Below are 18,302 nucleotides of genomic sequence, written 5' to 3' on the forward strand. Positions count from 1 at the left end.
AAGGAACGTATATGGCCACGCATGAGTGACCTGGGGTGGTCAGTGGGTGGATTGCTCATATGCTTCGGCATATTTTATCACTTTTTGTGGCAGAGAGTTCTTCATTCACATCAATTGATGTGACTGAAGGAATCTGTTAGGTTCTTTTTTTCATTCAGCCCACAGGCTGAACAAAAAAAAGAACTTTTCATATATGCCCAACATTAGAAGTTGGTGGATGCAGGGTGGTCGATTCTAATAGAAAAAATGCCACACACTTTGTAGCAGAGATTTCTTCATCCACATTGATCAATGTGAATGGAGGAATCTGTTTAGGTTCTTTTTTTTTTTTTTCGTTCTGACCACAAGCTGCATGAAAAAAAGAAAATTACATGTATGTCTAACAAAGACCAGCGACATACTGGTACATTGCTGGTATTTGAGTGGTTCTACTGAGGTGAAGCAGTCCTATTATACTGCTAGGTTGCTTTTGCAATCAGCGGAAGGGGACGTTCCTACCTCCCGCTACCTTCCATGGTTTTCTCGGGCTCTATAGATTGGAAAAGCATCTGATCTCTTGGACTGGTCAGATGCTGTTAAGGGTGGTAGAGGGCAGAGATGAGATCTGGCGTCTAATAGACCCCATATTTCTCAGTAAAGAGTACCTTTCACTGCCTATTGCTATCAGGAATACATTCCCTGTGACAACAGTAAAAGTGATTGATTACAAAAAAAAAAATACAGTGTAAAATAAACAAAAAAGTAAAGTAACTCTTTGATGACCCATATTAACCCTTTGATCACCCCATCACCCAGCCAGTGCCATTTAGTACAGGGACAGTATATAGAATTTTTCACTGATCACTGTATTACTGCCACTAGCGACATCAGCATCAGGGTCAGTTAGCATCCCTCCCAGCCAGGGTCAGCTAGCATTAGATTGCCCGCACACTGTTGCACTCATGCTATAAGTTGTTGATCACCGACATTACTAGTATTGTACACATCAATATATCACGTACAGAACTATACAGTGTCCCCAGAAATGCAGTGTTAGCAGGATCAGCCCAGTTCACTGTCAGCACTAGCATTTAGCCCCTCCCCTGTTTTTCACAGAAAATTTGTATCAGTTGATTGCGGCCCAAAATATTTATGCACACAATACATTGCCGCTCACAAAAATTCAGCTCTTGCCAGACAATTCGCATGGAAACCTATCACGGTTTCTGAATTTAATCTTTTTTTGGGCCTAACCCTCAACATGGGCATTACAAAAAAAGAATGAATTGCGTTCATATTGGTCCACAGACCCAATTCATCGTATGCCCGTGTTCTCTGCTGTTACATATATGCCCAACATGGACCGGCAAAGTACTGATACATCGCTGGACTTTGTGTGGTTATACTGGTATGATGACCGCAGAGAAATACAAAGCAGCATGTCTACATTGTAAAACAGTATACTCACACATAATAAAACACAGTTAACCCCTTCCTGCCCAGTGTCAGTGCTTTTTATTAGCACTGATCACTGTATTAGTGTCACTGGGGATGTAAGTGGCAGTTAGTTCCCACCCAGTGTCAGAATGCCCACCGCAGTCCCGCAATAAGTAGCTGATTGCCACCATTGCTAGTGTAAAAAAAAATAAATTTCAGTATATCCCGCCATTTGTAGACGCTATAACTTTCACGTAAACCAATTGATTTACACGTATTGGGATTTTTTTTTAGCAAAGATGTGTAGCAGAATACATTTTGGCCTAAATTTATAACGAAATTTGATTTTTTTTTTTTTTAATTTTATTGGATATGATTTATAGCAAAAATTCAAAAATATTGTTTTTTTTTTTTTTTTCAAAATTGTCGGTCTTAATTTGTTTATAGTGCCAAAAAAAAACAGAGGTGATCAAATACCCCTGAAAGAAAGCTCTATTTATGGGGGAAAAAGAACATAAATTTAATTTGGGTGCAACGTTGCATGACCGTGCAATTGTCAGTTGAAGTAACGCAGCGCCATATCGCAAAAAATGGCCTGGTCAGGAGGGGAGTGTGGTTAAGGGGGGTAAATTTTCCAGATGGCAAGTGGTTAAGTAAGGTGCTGACTTCCTAAAACTGGAGGCATTTTTGTGCCATTACCTTCATCATTAACCACTTTGCGCCGATGTTACACAAATACGTGGCCTCAAAGAACTGGGCCATTTTCCATGGGGCCGCATATTTGCGTACCTGTCTTTGTGCTGGGCGCGCACCACACAGCACGCTCCCAGCACAAAGACTGCTCCCCCTTGTTTTTTTTTTTGTTTTTTTTCTCTATATGAATGGAGGAGAGAGATGCACTGTATGTCTCTAACTCCTGGCATAGAGGGGGAATAAATGTTTGTTTAAAAAAAATAAAGAAAATAAAGAAAAAATCCCTAGATCAAGGTTTGATCTAGTTCAGTGCCAGTGTTTGAGTCAAAGAACAAGGTCAGGTTTTTGTTTTTTTTTGTTTTTTTACATTGGTGTCAGTGTGTTTTAACTAATTCAATACCGGCAATTTTATACCTTCCTGCCCAGGCCAGTTTTAAATTTTCAGCGCTCTCACGCTTTGAATGACAATTGCGCGGTCATACAACATTGTACCCAAACTATAATTTTATCATTTTCTTCACACAACTAGAGCTTTCTTTTGGTGGTATTTAATCACCGCTGGGGATTTTATTTTTTGCTAAATTAACAAAAAAAGACCAAAAACTTTGAAAAAAACACACGTTTTTCTTTGTTTCTGTTATAAAAGTTTGCAAATAAATAATTGTTCTTCGTAAATTTAGGCCAAGATGTATTCTGCTACATGTCTTTGCTGAAAATAACCCAAATTAGGATGTATTTTTTAGTTTGTAGGAAAGTTATAGAGTTCACAAACTATGGGATAGATCTGAATATTGATCAATCCTGAAGTACTGACAGCCAATCTAATTTCTTGAGGTCCAAGAATGTCAGAACAGTACAGATATCCCCCAAATGACCACTTTTTGCAAAGTAGACAGTCGGATGTACTTCATAAGAGGCATGGCGAGTTTTTTGAAGTTGTATTTTTTTTGTCATTTTTCGGAAAATGAAAAAATTTAAAAAAATTAGTTTCACTATTTTTTTTTTTACATACTGTCACCAGTGCAGTACAGCGTCATCATATAACTGGCATGGCGGTGATCAGGCACACTGACTGGTGACAGTATGGAAAAAAAAAAATATATATATTTTTTTTTTATTACATTTTTTTTTCTTTTTTTTAAGATTTTTTTTTCTTATTTCACTATGACGAAAGTAGTACAATGTTACCATAGTAACATTGTACTTCTTTGGGGAAGTGATCAGTATTTTTTTTTTTTTTTTTACACAATTTGCTTAAAGCAAAGAATTACCTTGCTATAAGCAAGCATTTACCTGAATGACATCGATTCATTCAGGGTTTTTTTTTTTTTTTTTTTTTTTGTGCTTAGCTGTGATTTGGCCACAGCTAATCACATGACATGTGCATGTGATTAGCTGTGACCATTCACAGCTAGGCACTAGTATACAATGGATGGCATGAATGAAGCCATCCATTGTATACAACTGTCATGTGACCTGCTGTGATTGGTCACAGCAGGTCACATGGTACCGGCAACGGGGGCCGATACTCAGATCTGTCATTGGCCGTGTCCAAGGTACACGGCCGGTGACAGATCGTGCCGCTGCGTGGCTCTGCAGGAGCGCAATCTGCGCATGCACATGAATCTCCATATGGCGTCCACCCTGAACGCTGATGACATTTGCTGGCCGCCATTTGGCCATAGGGCGGGCGTCAAATGGTTAAGTAAAAAGAAGCAAAACAAAATGCGCACTATTGTTTCTGGGCTGTACTACGGGTACAAATAACATACACATATATGATATCGCTGCGATCGTCAAGAGCTGGAAAATGTATTTTGGGTTCTTTGGTGGTAGCCTATAGTAGTAACAAGAAACACACGGCTAAATAAAAAAAAAAGATTTTCCTTTGATAGTAGAAAAAAAAAACCAGGAGATATCCGTTACCATTTACCACCAAATGAAAGCCCAGTTTGTCCTGAAAAAAACGCGGTATAATCCACCTGGATGTACAAAGCAGTTGTGATGATATGGATGGTTTTACTAACACATGTCAACTTTGCAAAATTGTGCTTAGGCGTTAAGATTTGTTTTACCCTTAGGTGTGAAGGGGTTAACATTCGAAAGACTTTGCTCCAATATAGAGTAGCTGAAGTCCACTATTACATTGTTATAGATTCAGTGACTGAATGTATTGTATTTGTAGGTGGAACATGTCCTTTTCGACACATAAGTGGGGAGAAAACAGTGGTGTGCAAACACTGGTTGCGAGGGCTTTGTAAGAAGGGTGACCAGTGTGAATTTCTGCATGAGTATGACATGACCAAAATGCCAGAGTGCTACTTCTACTCCAAGTTTGGTAAGTGATTTTGTTCACTTAATTATGTAATCCGTGTTACAAAGATTATGATTTGTTTATGATTTTGCTGCTTTTTCTGAAATATTTCAGTAGGCAACACTAAGGCTGGCCATACATGGGTCGAAATTCGACCGATTTTTCGTCCGAAAATCGGACCTAAGAATAATTGGCTGATTTTCGCTCTGTTAGTTAAATTGTACGATCATTTTTCCGAAAAGAATATGTGCATGAGCTGTGACCTGGAAGGAACAGACGTTTCGCCTGTTATATGGGGTGAACTTTATGACTTGGTCGGCCGATTTTATAAATCATTGATGGCACCATCGGATTACTGAGCGAACAACATTTTCGATTTTCAGACGAAAAATCGCTTGCGATTGGAACCATGTATGCCCTGCATAAGATTCCTTTTTGTCATTACAATAGACATTAAGGCTAGGTTCACACTCATGTGGTGCGGTACATTGCATATGATTCGTACAGGAACCGCACTGCCCTCCTCTGAAAATCACATGCGAATTGTGTGCGGTGCATTTTGAGCCATACATTATGTATGGCTCATATCGCACAGCATAAGCATCAACAAGCTGCAGGACCCATTTTTGGGTCCACACTAGAATCGGATTGCATGGGTATTCTGCACATTGTGCCGCATTTTGTGGACCGATTTCGGGTTGTTAACTTAACATACACACCTGCAGCGGTTTGCAATTCTGATGCGATGCAGATTTCGCACAGAGACCGCTGTGAATTCTGGACTGCATCAGTGTGAACCCAGGCTAAAAGTGTGCTGCTATAGTCCCTGAAATTATCCTGTCTTTCAAGGTATTGGCAGATTTTTTAAAATTGCAATTACAAAACGACAGTTAATTTTTGTTAGTTGAAAAATGACAGTTAATATTTGACAGTTGGAAAATGACAGTTGGAAAATGACAGTTATTTTTGACAGTTGGAAAATTACAGTTATTTTTGACAGTTGGAAAATTACAGTTATTTTTGACAGTTGGAAAATGACAGTTGGAAAATGACAGTTATTTTTGACAGTTATTTTTGACAGTTGGAAAATGACAGTTATTTTTGACAGTTGGAAAATGACAGTTGGAAAATGACAGTTGGAAAATGACAGTTGGAAAATGACAGTTATTTTTGACAGTTGGAAAATGACAGTTATTTTTGACAGTTGGAAAATGACAGTTATTTTTGACAGTTGGAAAATGACAGTTATTTTTGACAGTTGGAAAATGACAGTTGGAAAATGACAGTTATTTTTGACAGTTGGAAAATGACAGTTATTTTTGACAGTTGGAAAATGACAGTTATTTTTGACAGTTGGAAAATGACAGTTATTTTTGACAGTTGGAAAATGACAGTTATTTACGACAGTTGGAAAATGACAGTTGGAAAATGACAGTTGGAAAATGACAGTTGGAAAATGACAGTTATTTATGACAGTTGGAAAATGACAGTTGGAAAATGACAGTTGGAAAATGACAGTTGGAAAATGACAGTTGGAAAATGACAGTTGGAAAATGACAGTTATTTTTGACAGTTGGAAAATGACAGTTATTTTTGACAGTTGGAAAATGACAGTTGGAAAATGACAGTTATTTTTGACAGTTGGAAAATGACAGTTGGAAAATGACAGTTATTTTTGACAGTTGGAAAATGACAGTTGGAAAATGACAGTTGGAAAATGACAGTTGGAAAATGACAGTTATTTTTGACAGTTGGAAAATGACAGTTGGAAAATGACAGTTATTTTTGACAGTTGGAAAATGACAGTTGGAAAATGACAGTTATTTTTGACAGTTGGAAAATGACAGTTATTTTTGACAGTTGGAAAATGACAGTTGGAAAATGACAGTTGGAAAATGACAGTTATTTTTGACAGTTGGAAAATGACAGTTGGAAAATGACAGTTATTTTTGACAGTTGGAAAATGACAGTTGGAAAATGACAGTTGGAAAATGACAGTTGGAAAATGACAGTTGGAAAATGACAGTTATTTTTGACAGTTGGAAAATGACAGTTATTTTTGACAGTTGGAAAATGACAGTTGGAAAATGACAGTTATTTTTGACAGTTGGAAAATGACAGTTGGAAAATGACAGTTATTTTTGACAGTTGGAAAATGACAGTTATTTTTGACAGTTGGAAAATGACAGTTATTTTTGACAGTTGGAAAATGACAGTTATTTTTGACAGTTGGAAAATGACAGTTGGAAAATGACAGTTGGAAAATGACAGTTGGAAAATGACAGTTATTTTTGACAGTTGGAAAATGACAGTTGGAAAATGACAGTTGGAAAATGACAGTTATTTTTGACAGTTGGAAAATGACAGTTGGAAAATGACAGTTATTTTTGACAGTTGGAAAATGACAGTTGGAAAATGACAGTTATTTTTGACAGTTGGAAAATGACAGTTGGAAAATGACAGTTGGAAAATGACAGTTATTTTTGACAGTTGGAAAATGACAGTTATTTTTGACAGTTGGAAAATGACAGTTATTTTTGACAGTTGGAAAATGACAGTTGGAAAATGACAGTTATTTTTGACAGTTGGAAAATGACAGTTGGAAAATGACAGTTATTTTTGACAGTTGGAAAATGACAGTTATTTTTGACAGTTGGAAAATGACAGTTGGAAAATGACAGTTGGAAAATGACAGTTGGAAAATGACAGTTGGAAAATGACAGTTATTTTTGACAGTTGGAAAATGACAGTTGGAAAATGACAGTTGGAAAATGACAGTTGGAAAATGACAGTTGGAAAATGACAGTTATTTATGACAGTTGGAAAATGACAGTTGGAAAATGACAGTTGGAAAATGACAGTTATTTTTGACAGTTGGAAAATGACAGTTATTTTTGACAGTTGGAAAATGACAGTTGGAAAATGACAGTTATTTTTGACAGTTGGAAAATGACAGTTGGAAAATGACAGTTATTTTTGACAGTTGGAAAATGACAGTTATTTTTGACAGTTGGAAAATGACAGTTGGAAAATGACAGTTGGAAAATGACAGTTATTTTTGACAGTTGGAAAATGACAGTTATTTTTGACAGTTGGAAAATGACAGTTGGAAAATGACAGTTGGAAAATGACAGTTGGAAAATGACAGTTATTTTTGACAGTTGGAAAATGACAGTTGGAAAATGACAGTTATTTTTGACAGTTGGAAAATGACAGTTATTTTTGACAGTTGGAAAATGACAGTTGGAAAATGACAGTTGGAAAATGACAGTTATTTTTGACAGTTGGAAAATGACAGTTGGAAAATGACAGTTGGAAAATGACAGTTATTTTTGACAGTTGGAAAATGACAGTTATTTTTGACAGTTGGAAAATGACAGTTGGAAAATGACAGTTATTTTTGACAGTTGGAAAATGACAGTTGGAAAATGACAGTTATTTTTGACAGTTGGAAAATGACAGTTGGAAAATGACAGTTATTTTTGACAGTTGGAAAATGACAGTTGGAAAATGACAGTTGGAAAATGACAGTTGGAAAATGACAGTTATTTTTGACAGTTGGAAAATGACAGTTATTTTTGACAGTTGGAAAATGACAGTTGGAAAATGACAGTTGGAAAATGACAGTTATTTTTGACAGTTGGAAAATGACAGTTATTTTTGACAGTTGGAAAATGACAGTTGGAAAATGACAGTTGGAAAATGACAGTTATTTTTGACAGTTGGAAAATGAGTTATTTTTGACAGTTGGAAAATGACAGTTGGAAAATGACAGTTGGAAAATGACAGTTGGAAAATGACAGTTGGAAAATGACAGTTATTTTTGACAGTTGGAAAATGACAGTTGGAAAATGACAGTTGGAAAATGACAGTTATTTTTGACAGTTGGAAAATGACAGTTATTTTTGACAGTTGGAAAATGACAGTTGGAAAATGACAGTTATTTTTGACAGTTGGAAAATGACAGTTGGAAAATGACAGTTGGAAAATGACAGTTGGAAAATGACAGTTATTTTTGACAGTTGGAAAATGACAGTTGGAAAATGACAGTTGGAAAATGACAGTTATTTTTGACAGTTGGAAAATGACAGTTGGAAAATGACAGTTGGAAAATGACAGTTATTTTTGACAGTTGGAAAATGACAGTTATTTTTGACAGTTATTTTTGACAGTTGGAAAATGACAGTTATTTTTGACAGTTGGAAAATGACAGTTGGAAAATGACAGTTATTTTTGACAGTTGGAAAATGACAGTTATTTTTGACAGTTGGAAAATGACAGTTGGAAAATGACAGTTGGAAAATGACAGTTATTTTTGACAGTTGGAAAATGACAGTTGGAAAATGACAGTTATTTTTGACAGTTGGAAAATGACAGTTGGAAAATGACAGTTGGAAAATGACAGTTGGAAAATGACAGTTGGAAAATGACAGTTGGAAAATGACAGTTATTTTTGACAGTTGGAAAATGACAGTTATTTTTGACAGTTGGAAAATGACAGTTGGAAAATGACAGTTATTTTTGACAGTTGGAAAATGACAGTTGGAAAATGACAGTTATTTTTGACAGTTGGAAAATGACAGTTATTTTTGACAGTTGGAAAATGACAGTTATTTTTGACAGTTGGAAAATGACAGTTATTTTTGACAGTTGGAAAATGACAGTTGGAAAATGACAGTTGGAAAATGACAGTTGGAAAATGACAGTTGGAAAATGACAGTTATTTTTGACAGTTGGAAAATGACAGTTGGAAAATGACAGTTGGAAAATGACAGTTATTTTTGACAGTTGGAAAATGACAGTTGGAAAATGACAGTTATTTTTGACAGTTGGAAAATGACAGTTGGAAAATGACAGTTATTTTTGACAGTTGGAAAATGACAGTTGGAAAATGACAGTTGGAAAATGACAGTTATTTTTGACAGTTGGAAAATGACAGTTATTTTTGACAGTTGGAAAATGACAGTTATTTTTGACAGTTGGAAAATGACAGTTGGAAAATGACAGTTATTTTTGACAGTTGGAAAATGACAGTTGGAAAATGACAGTTATTTTTGACAGTTGGAAAATGACAGTTATTTTTGACAGTTGGAAAATGACAGTTGGAAAATGACAGTTGGAAAATGACAGTTGGAAAATGACAGTTATTTTTGACAGTTGGAAAATGACAGTTGGAAAATGACAGTTGGAAAATGACAGTTGGAAAATGACAGTTGGAAAATGACAGTTATTTATGACAGTTGGAAAATGACAGTTGGAAAATGACAGTTGGAAAATGACAGTTATTTTTGACAGTTGGAAAATGACAGTTATTTTTGACAGTTGGAAAATGACAGTTGGAAAATGACAGTTATTTTTGACAGTTGGAAAATGACAGTTGGAAAATGACAGTTATTTTTGACAGTTGGAAAATGACAGTTATTTTTGACAGTTGGAAAATGACAGTTGGAAAATGACAGTTGGAAAATGACAGTTGGAAAATGACAGTTATTTTTGACAGTTGGAAAATGACAGTTATTTTTGACAGTTGGAAAATGACAGTTGGAAAATGACAGTTGGAAAATGACAGTTGGAAAATGACAGTTATTTTTGACAGTTGGAAAATGACAGTTGGAAAATGACAGTTATTTTTGACAGTTGGAAAATGACAGTTATTTTTGACAGTTGGAAAATGACAGTTGGAAAATGACAGTTGGAAAATGACAGTTATTTTTGACAGTTGGAAAATGACAGTTGGAAAATGACAGTTGGAAAATGACAGTTATTTTTGACAGTTGGAAAATGACAGTTATTTTTGACAGTTGGAAAATGACAGTTGGAAAATGACAGTTATTTTTGACAGTTGGAAAATGACAGTTGGAAAATGACAGTTGGAAAATGACAGTTATTTTTGACAGTTGGAAAATGACAGTTGGAAAATGACAGTTATTTTTGACAGTTGGAAAATGACAGTTGGAAAATGACAGTTGGAAAATGACAGTTGGAAAATGACAGTTATTTTTGACAGTTGGAAAATGACAGTTATTTTTGACAGTTGGAAAATGACAGTTGGAAAATGACAGTTGGAAAATGACAGTTATTTTTGACAGTTGGAAAATGACAGTTATTTTTGACAGTTGGAAAATGACAGTTGGAAAATGACAGTTGGAAAATGACAGTTGGAAAATGACAGTTATTTTTGACAGTTGGAAAATGAGTTATTTTTGACAGTTGGAAAATGACAGTTGGAAAATGACAGTTGGAAAATGACAGTTGGAAAATGACAGTTATTTTTGACAGTTGGAAAATGACAGTTGGAAAATGACAGTTGGAAAATGACAGTTATTTTTGACAGTTGGAAAATGACAGTTATTTTTGACAGTTGGAAAATGACAGTTGGAAAATGACAGTTATTTTTGACAGTTGGAAAATGACAGTTGGAAAATGACAGTTGGAAAATGACAGTTGGAAAATGACAGTTATTTTTGACAGTTGGAAAATGACAGTTGGAAAATGACAGTTGGAAAATGACAGTTATTTTTGACAGTTGGAAAATGACAGTTGGAAAATGACAGTTGGAAAATGACAGTTATTTTTGACAGTTGGAAAATGACAGTTATTTTTGACAGTTATTTTTGACAGTTGGAAAATGACAGTTGGAAAATGACAGTTGGAAAATGACAGTTGGAAAATGACAGTTATTTTTGACAGTTGGAAAATGACAGTTGGAAAATGACAGTTATTTTTGACAGTTGGAAAATGACAGTTATTTTTGACAGTTGGAAAATGACAGTTGGAAAATGACAGTTGGAAAATGACAGTTGGAAAATGACAGTTATTTTTGACAGTTGGAAAATGACAGTTGGAAAATGACAGTTGGAAAATGACAGTTGGAAAATGACAGTTATTTTTGACAGTTGGAAAATGACAGTTATTTTTGACAGTTATTTTTGACAGTTGGAAAATGACAGTTGGAAAATGACAGTTGGAAAATGACAGTTATTTTTGACAGTTGGAAAATGACAGTTGGAAAATGACAGTTATTTTTGACAGTTGGAAAATGACAGTTATTTTTGACAGTTGGAAAATGACAGTTGGAAAATGACAGTTGGAAAATGACAGTTGGAAAATGACAGTTGGAAAATGACAGTTGGAAAATGACAGTTATTTTTGACAGTTGGAAAATGACAGTTGGAAAATGACAGTTGGAAAATGACAGTTGGAAAATGACAGTTATTTTTGACAGTTGGAAAATGACAGTTGGAAAATGACAGTTGGAAAATGACAGTTATTTTTGACAGTTGGAAAATGACAGTTGGAAAATGACAGTTGGAAAATGACAGTTGGAAAATGACAGTTGGAAAATGACAGTTATTTTTGACAGTTGGAAAATGACAGTTGGAAAATGACAGTTATTTTTGACAGTTGGAAAATGACAGTTATTTTTGACAGTTGGAAAATGACAGTTGGAAAATGACAGTTATTTTTGACAGTTGGAAAATGACAGTTGGAAAATGACAGTTGGAAAATGACAGTTATTTTTGACAGTTGGAAAATGACAGTTGGAAAATGACAGTTATTTTTGACAGTTGGAAAATGACAGTTATTTTTGACAGTTGGAAAATGACAGTTGGAAAATGACAGTTGGAAAATGACAGTTGGAAAATGACAGTTGGAAAATGACAGTTATTTTTGACAGTTGGAAAATGACAGTTGGAAAATGACAGTTATTTTTGACAGTTGGAAAATGACAGTTATTTTTGACAGTTGGAAAATGACAGTTGGAAAATGACAGTTATTTTTGACAGTTGGAAAATGACAGTTGGAAAATGACAGTTGGAAAATGACAGTTGGAAATGACAGTTATTTTTGACAGTTGGAAAATGACAGTTGGAAAATGACAGTTATTTTTGACAGTTGGAAAATGACAGTTATTTTTGACAGTTGGAAAATGACAGTTGGAAAATGACAGTTATTTTTGACAGTTGGAAAATGACAGTTGGAAAATGACAGTTGGAAAATGACAGTTGGAAAATGACAGTTATTTTTGACAGTTGGAAAATGACAGTTATTTTTGACAGTTGGAAAATGACAGTTGGAAAATGACAGTTATTTTTGACAGTTGGAAAATGACAGTTGGAATATGACAGTTATTTTTGACAGTTGGAAAATGACAGTTGGAAAATGACAGTTATTTTTGACAGTTGGAAAATGACAGTTATTTTTGACAGTTGGAAAATGACAGTTGGAAAATGACAGTTATTTTTGACAGTTGGAAAATGACAGTTATTTTTGACAGTTGGAAAATGACAGTTGGAAAATGACAGTTGGAAAATGACAGTTGGAAATGACAGTTATTTTTGACAGTTGGAAAATGACAGTTGGAAAATGACAGTTATTTTTGACAGTTGGAAAATGACAGTTATTTTTGACAGTTGGAAAATGACAGTTGGAAAATGACAGTTGGAAAATGACAGTTATTTTTGACAGTTGGAAAATGACAGTTGGAAAATGACAGTTGGAAAATGACAGTTATTTTTGACAGTTGGAAAATGACAGTTGGAAAATGACAGTTGGAAAATGACAGTTGGAAAATGACAGTTGGAAAATGACAGTTGGAAAATGACAGTTATTTTTGACAGTTGGAAAATGACAGTTATTTTTGACAGTTGGAAAATGACAGTTGGAAAATGACAGTTATTTTTGACAGTTGGAAAATGACAGTTGGAAAATGACAGTTGGAAAATGACAGTTAGTTATTTTTGACAGTTGGAAAATGACAGTTGGAAAATGACAGTTAGAAAATGACAGTTGGAAAATGACAGTTGGAAAATGACAGTTATTTTTGACAGTTGGAAAATGACAGTTATTTTTGACAGTTGGAAAATGACAGTTATTTTTGACAGTTGGAAAATGACAGTTATTTTTGACAGTTGGAAAATGACAGTTGGAAAATGACAGTTGGAAAATGACAGTTGGAAAATGACAGTTATTTTTGACAGTTGGAAAATGACAGTTGGAAAATGACAGTTATTTTTGACAGTTGGAAAATGACCGTGTCCTTCAGGCACAGCTGATCACAGATCGGGGTAAGCAGCCCTTTACCATATGCCCAGCTGTGTCCACTCACAGCTGATCATGATGTAAGCACACTTGCTGGTTATCAGGCATTCCTTTCCTCATGCTGTCAAAGTGTGACGGCAAGTGTGAAAGGGGACATCGACACTGATAATTATGACACTGATCACCAGTGTCCTGATGATCAGTGCAGCCTCATCAGTGTACATCAGTAAAGGACAAAAATGACCTGTTTGCAAAATTTTAGAACAGAAATGTAAAAAAATGTCTTTTTTCCCATTTGTTTAACAAAAACACAGTGGTGATCAAATACTACCAAAAGAGTATACCACACTGTTTGTGTGAAAAAATGATAAACATTTCATATAGGTACAGTGTTGCATGACCGTGCAATGGTCATTCAAAGGGCTACAGTGCTGAAAACTGGCCTGAGCCGGAATGGGATAAACAGGAGGCAAGTGGTTAAATTAAGAGTTTTTTTGGCATGATCAGTCATATTTTCAATATCGATGCCAAAATTTCACAATTTCTGTCAGGGTATACCAACTTTTGGGCACAGCTGTAACAACTTTGGCTAGCAGTAGGCAATGCCATAAGATACCTTTTTTTATTTTGTATATGGGCCCAGGGACCATGGACAAGAGAGACATTTAGAGAATAGTTGAGATCTCTGAAATGCACGTAGATCTGGGCAGCAGGGTATGTAGTATGTACCTACGCTATCCATACGCTGTACCTCTGGATATTTTAGTGGGGCACCCGGCAGTGCTTTCAGAAAGTCTGTATTTGCATGGGTGTCCTCCATGGGCACTTACTGTATTGCATATGGTGCCTACTATCTAACAGGGAAATTGCTTTACTAGATTTTTTTCTTAGAAAAGTTTACTTAAATATTATTTTAAATCTGAACTTCAGCCCAAATATTTTTTTGGGGGATATAGCATGGAAGGAAATTTTTTAGTTTGTTTTTTTTATGTATTTCTACTGGGACTCCACTGGGGAGATTTCCCCCTCAATTCCTGTCTTTCTAATGCTAGTATAATACAGTGCCTTGAAAAAGTATTCATTCCCCTTGAAATTTTCCACATTTTGTCATGTTACAACCAGGGGCATATCTACCACGAGGCAAACAAGGCGTTTGCCTAGGGCAGCAATTTTTAGGGGGGCGGCACCACCCCCCAGAAGAAGGGACCTTTTGAGAAGCGGTAGACAGAGCCATGCAGGGACGCCATCAGAGGGGTACCTTCGGTACTCTTGCAGTGGCCCGGACAGCAGGAGAATCGTTGCGGGGGAGGGCAGTTGCAGAGCGATGCTCCTGTACCTCTCCCTCCAGCAGCTGACGAGCCAGGACCAGGGGACAGCCTGGAGCAGGGAGAGGAGAGGACCCGGAGGAGGTGAGCTGTGCTGTGTTCTGTGAGATCTCCCTGCCTCCCTCCCTACACTGACGAATCATATAGGACTGCACACACCTCCCCCTCCCTGCCTTCCTGCTGCACGGAGATCAGCAGCCCTTGGAGGAGTGTGTGTGTGTGTGCGCAGTCCCATACGATCTGAGAAACGAAGAGAGAGGGAAGGGAGGGGGGAGGGGAGAGAGAGGGGGGGGAGGGGAGAGAGAGGGAAGGGAGGGGGGAGGGGAGAGAGAGAGGGAAGGGAGGGGGGAGAGAGGAGAGAGAGAGGGAAGAGAGGGGGAAGAGAGAGAGGAAGGAGAGAGGGGGGGAAGAGAGAGGGGGGGGAGAGAGGGGGGGGAGAAGAGAGAGGGGGGAGGAAAGAGAGACAGAGAGAGGGGGAAGAGTGAGGGAGGAGAGGGGGAAGGGAGAGAGAAGAGAGGGAGGGGAGAGAAGAGGGAGGGAGAGCGAGAGAGAGAAGAGGGAGGAAGAGAAAAGTGAGGGGGAAAGAGAGAGAGAGAGAGGTGGAGGAGAGAGAGAGAGGTGGGGGGAGGAGAGAGGGGAGAGAGAGAGGTGGGGGGGAACAAAGAGAATAAGACAGGGAAGAGAGAGAGGGGTAAGAGAGCGGGAACGAAGTACTGTTACAATTAGAAGACGCCTATGTGAAGCCAAGCTATCTACAAGAAGCCCCCGGAAAGTCCCACTGTTGAAAAAAAGACGTGCTGAAGAGGTTACAATTTGCCAAAGAGCACATTGACTGGCCTAAAGAGAAATGGCGTAACATTTTGTGGACTGATGAAAGTAAGATTGTTCTTTTTGGGTCTAGTGGCCGGAGACAGTTTGTCAGACGACCCCCAAACACTGAATTAAAGCCACAGTACACTGTGAAGACAGTGAAGCATGGTTGTGCAAGCATCATGATATGGGGATGTTTCTCATACTACGGTGTTGGGCCTATTTATCGCATACCAGGGATCATGGATCAGTTTGAATACATCAGAATACTTGAAGAGGTCATGCTGCCTTATGCTGAAGAGGAAATGGCCTTGAAATGGGTGTTCCAACAAGACAATGACCCCAAACTATCACTATATAAACTGAAAAATGTTTGAAGATGTTGCTTTCCTTGGAATCACTTAATGAATATTTAGTTGTATAAGCACTGTTTCTGAGAACTGCTGTACATCTGTGTTGCATGGAGTCAACCAACTTCTGGCAGCTGTGAACAGGTATTCCAGCCCAGGCTGATTGGACTACATTCCACAGTTCTTCTCTATTTCTTGGTTTTGCCTCAGAAACTGCATTTTTGATGTCACCCCACAAGTTTTCTATTGGATTAAGATCCGGGGATTGGGCTGGCCACTCCATAACATCAAGCTTGTTGGTCTGGAACCAAGATGTTGCACGTTTACTGGTGTGTTTGGGGTCGTTGTCTTGTTGGAACACCCATTTCAAGGGCATTTCCTCTTCAGCATAAGGCAGCATGACCTCTTCAAGTATTCTGATGTATTCAAACTGATCCATGATCCCTGGTATGCGATAAATAGGCCCAACACCGTAGTATGAGAAACATCCCCTATATCATGATGCTTGCGCAACCATGCTTCACTGTCTTCACAGTGTACTGTGGCTTGAATTCAGTGTTTGGGGGTCGTCTGACAAACTGTCTCCGGCCACTAGACCCAAAAAGAACAATCTTATTTTCATCAGTCCACAAAATGTTGCGCCATTTCTCTTTAGGCCAGTCAATGTGCTCTTTGGCAAATTGTAACCTCTTCAGCACGTCTTTTTTTTCAACAGTGGGACTTTGCGGGGGCTTCTTGCAGATAGCTTGGCTTCACATAGGCGTCTTCTAATTGTAACAGTACTCACAGGTAACTTTAGACCTTCTTTGATCTTCCTGGAGCTGATTGTTGGCTGAGTCCTTGCCATTTTGGCTATTCTTCTATCCATTCGAATGGTAGTTTTTTGCTTTCTTCCACGTCTTTCAGGTTTTGGTTGCCATTTTAAAGCATTTGCGATCATTTTAGCTGAGCAGCCTATCATTTTCTGCACTTCTTTATATGTTTTCCCCTCTCCAATCAACTTTTTGATCAAGGTACGCTGTTCTTCTGAACAATGTCTGGAACGACCCATTTTCCTCAGAATTTCAGAGAGAAATGCACTGCAACCAGCATGTACATTTGCTGCCTTCCTTCCTTAAATAAGGGCAATAATTGCCACCTGTTTTTCAAAGAATGAATGAATTCACTAATAGAACTCCACACTGCTATTATTTTGAACATGCCCCTTTCAATTAGTGATTCAATGACACAGAATCAGCAGCATGCATGTCATGACTGTTGTGTCTGTTGGATTTCTATTACTGTACCACACCTGCTAGTAAATTATTTGCCATGTAGAAATATCATTTCTACCAAAAACAGAGATTGATCAGGTTAGTGATGTCTGACTGCTATTATTTTGAACACAACTGTGTACACACACTCTCTCTCTCGCTCTCTAATTGGGGGGGGGCGCAAAATCTTTGTGTTGCTTAGGGCAGCACAAAGTCTAAATACACCACTGGTTACAACCAAAAGTGTAAATGTATTTTATTGGGATTTTATGTGATAGACAAACACAAAGTGGCACATAATTGTGAAATGGAAGGGAAATGATAAATGGTTTTAAAATGTTTTCTACAAATTCATATCTGAAAAGTGTGGCGTACATTTGTATTCAGCCCCCGAGTCAATACTTTGTAGAACCACCTTTCGGTGTAATTACAGCTGCAAGTCTTTTTGGAGAGGTCTCTACCAGCTTTGCACATCTAGAGAGTGAAATTTTTGTTCATTCTTCTTTGCAAAATAGCTCATGCTCTGTCAGATTGGATGGAGAGCATCTGTGAACAGCAATTTTCAAGTCTTGCCACAAATTCTCAATTGGGTATAGATCAGGACTTTGGGCAATTCTAGCGCATGAATATTTTTTTATATAAACCCTTCCATTGTAGCTCTGGCTGTATGTTTAGGGTTGTTGTCCTGCTGGAAGGTGAACCTCTGCCCTAGTCTCAAGTCTTTTGCAGACTCTAACAGGTTTTCTTCTAAGATTGCCCTGTATTTGGCTCCATCCATCTTTCCATCAACTCTGATCAGCTTCCCTGCTGAAGAAAAGCATCCCACACCATGATGCTGCCACCACCATGTTTCACGGTGGGGATGGTGAGTTCAGGGTGATGTGCAGTGTTAGTTTTCCGCCACACATAGCGTTTTGCCTTTAGGCCAAAAAGTTCAATTTTGGTCTCATCTGACCAGAACACCTTTTTCCACATGTTTGCTGTGTCTCCCACATGGCTTCTCGCAATCTGCTTGTCTTTCTTTCAACAATGGCTCTCTTCTTGCCACTCTTCCATAAAGGCCAGATTTGTGGAGTGCGCGACTAATAGTTGTCCTGTG

General features: G+C 37.5%; 1 protein-coding gene across 1 annotated transcript in view; it reads left to right on the forward strand.

Moving 5' to 3' along the window:
• CPSF4 (cleavage and polyadenylation specific factor 4) overlaps positions 1-18,302 on the forward strand; it is a 39,243-nt gene that overhangs the window by 8,241 nt on the left and 12,700 nt on the right. The window contains exon 3 of the mRNA XM_089691414.1: positions 4,295-4,447. Within this exon, the coding sequence (XP_089547540.1) occupies positions 4,295-4,447 (153 nt within the window). The remainder of the gene's footprint in view (positions 1-4,294; positions 4,448-18,302) is intronic.

Source organism: Staurois parvus, unplaced genomic scaffold, assembly GCF_062004578.1.
Source record: "Staurois parvus isolate SC_StPar_1 unplaced genomic scaffold, SC_StPar_1.0 ptg000022l, whole genome shotgun sequence".
Classification (NCBI taxonomy): Eukaryota; Metazoa; Chordata; class Amphibia; order Anura; family Ranidae; genus Staurois; species Staurois parvus.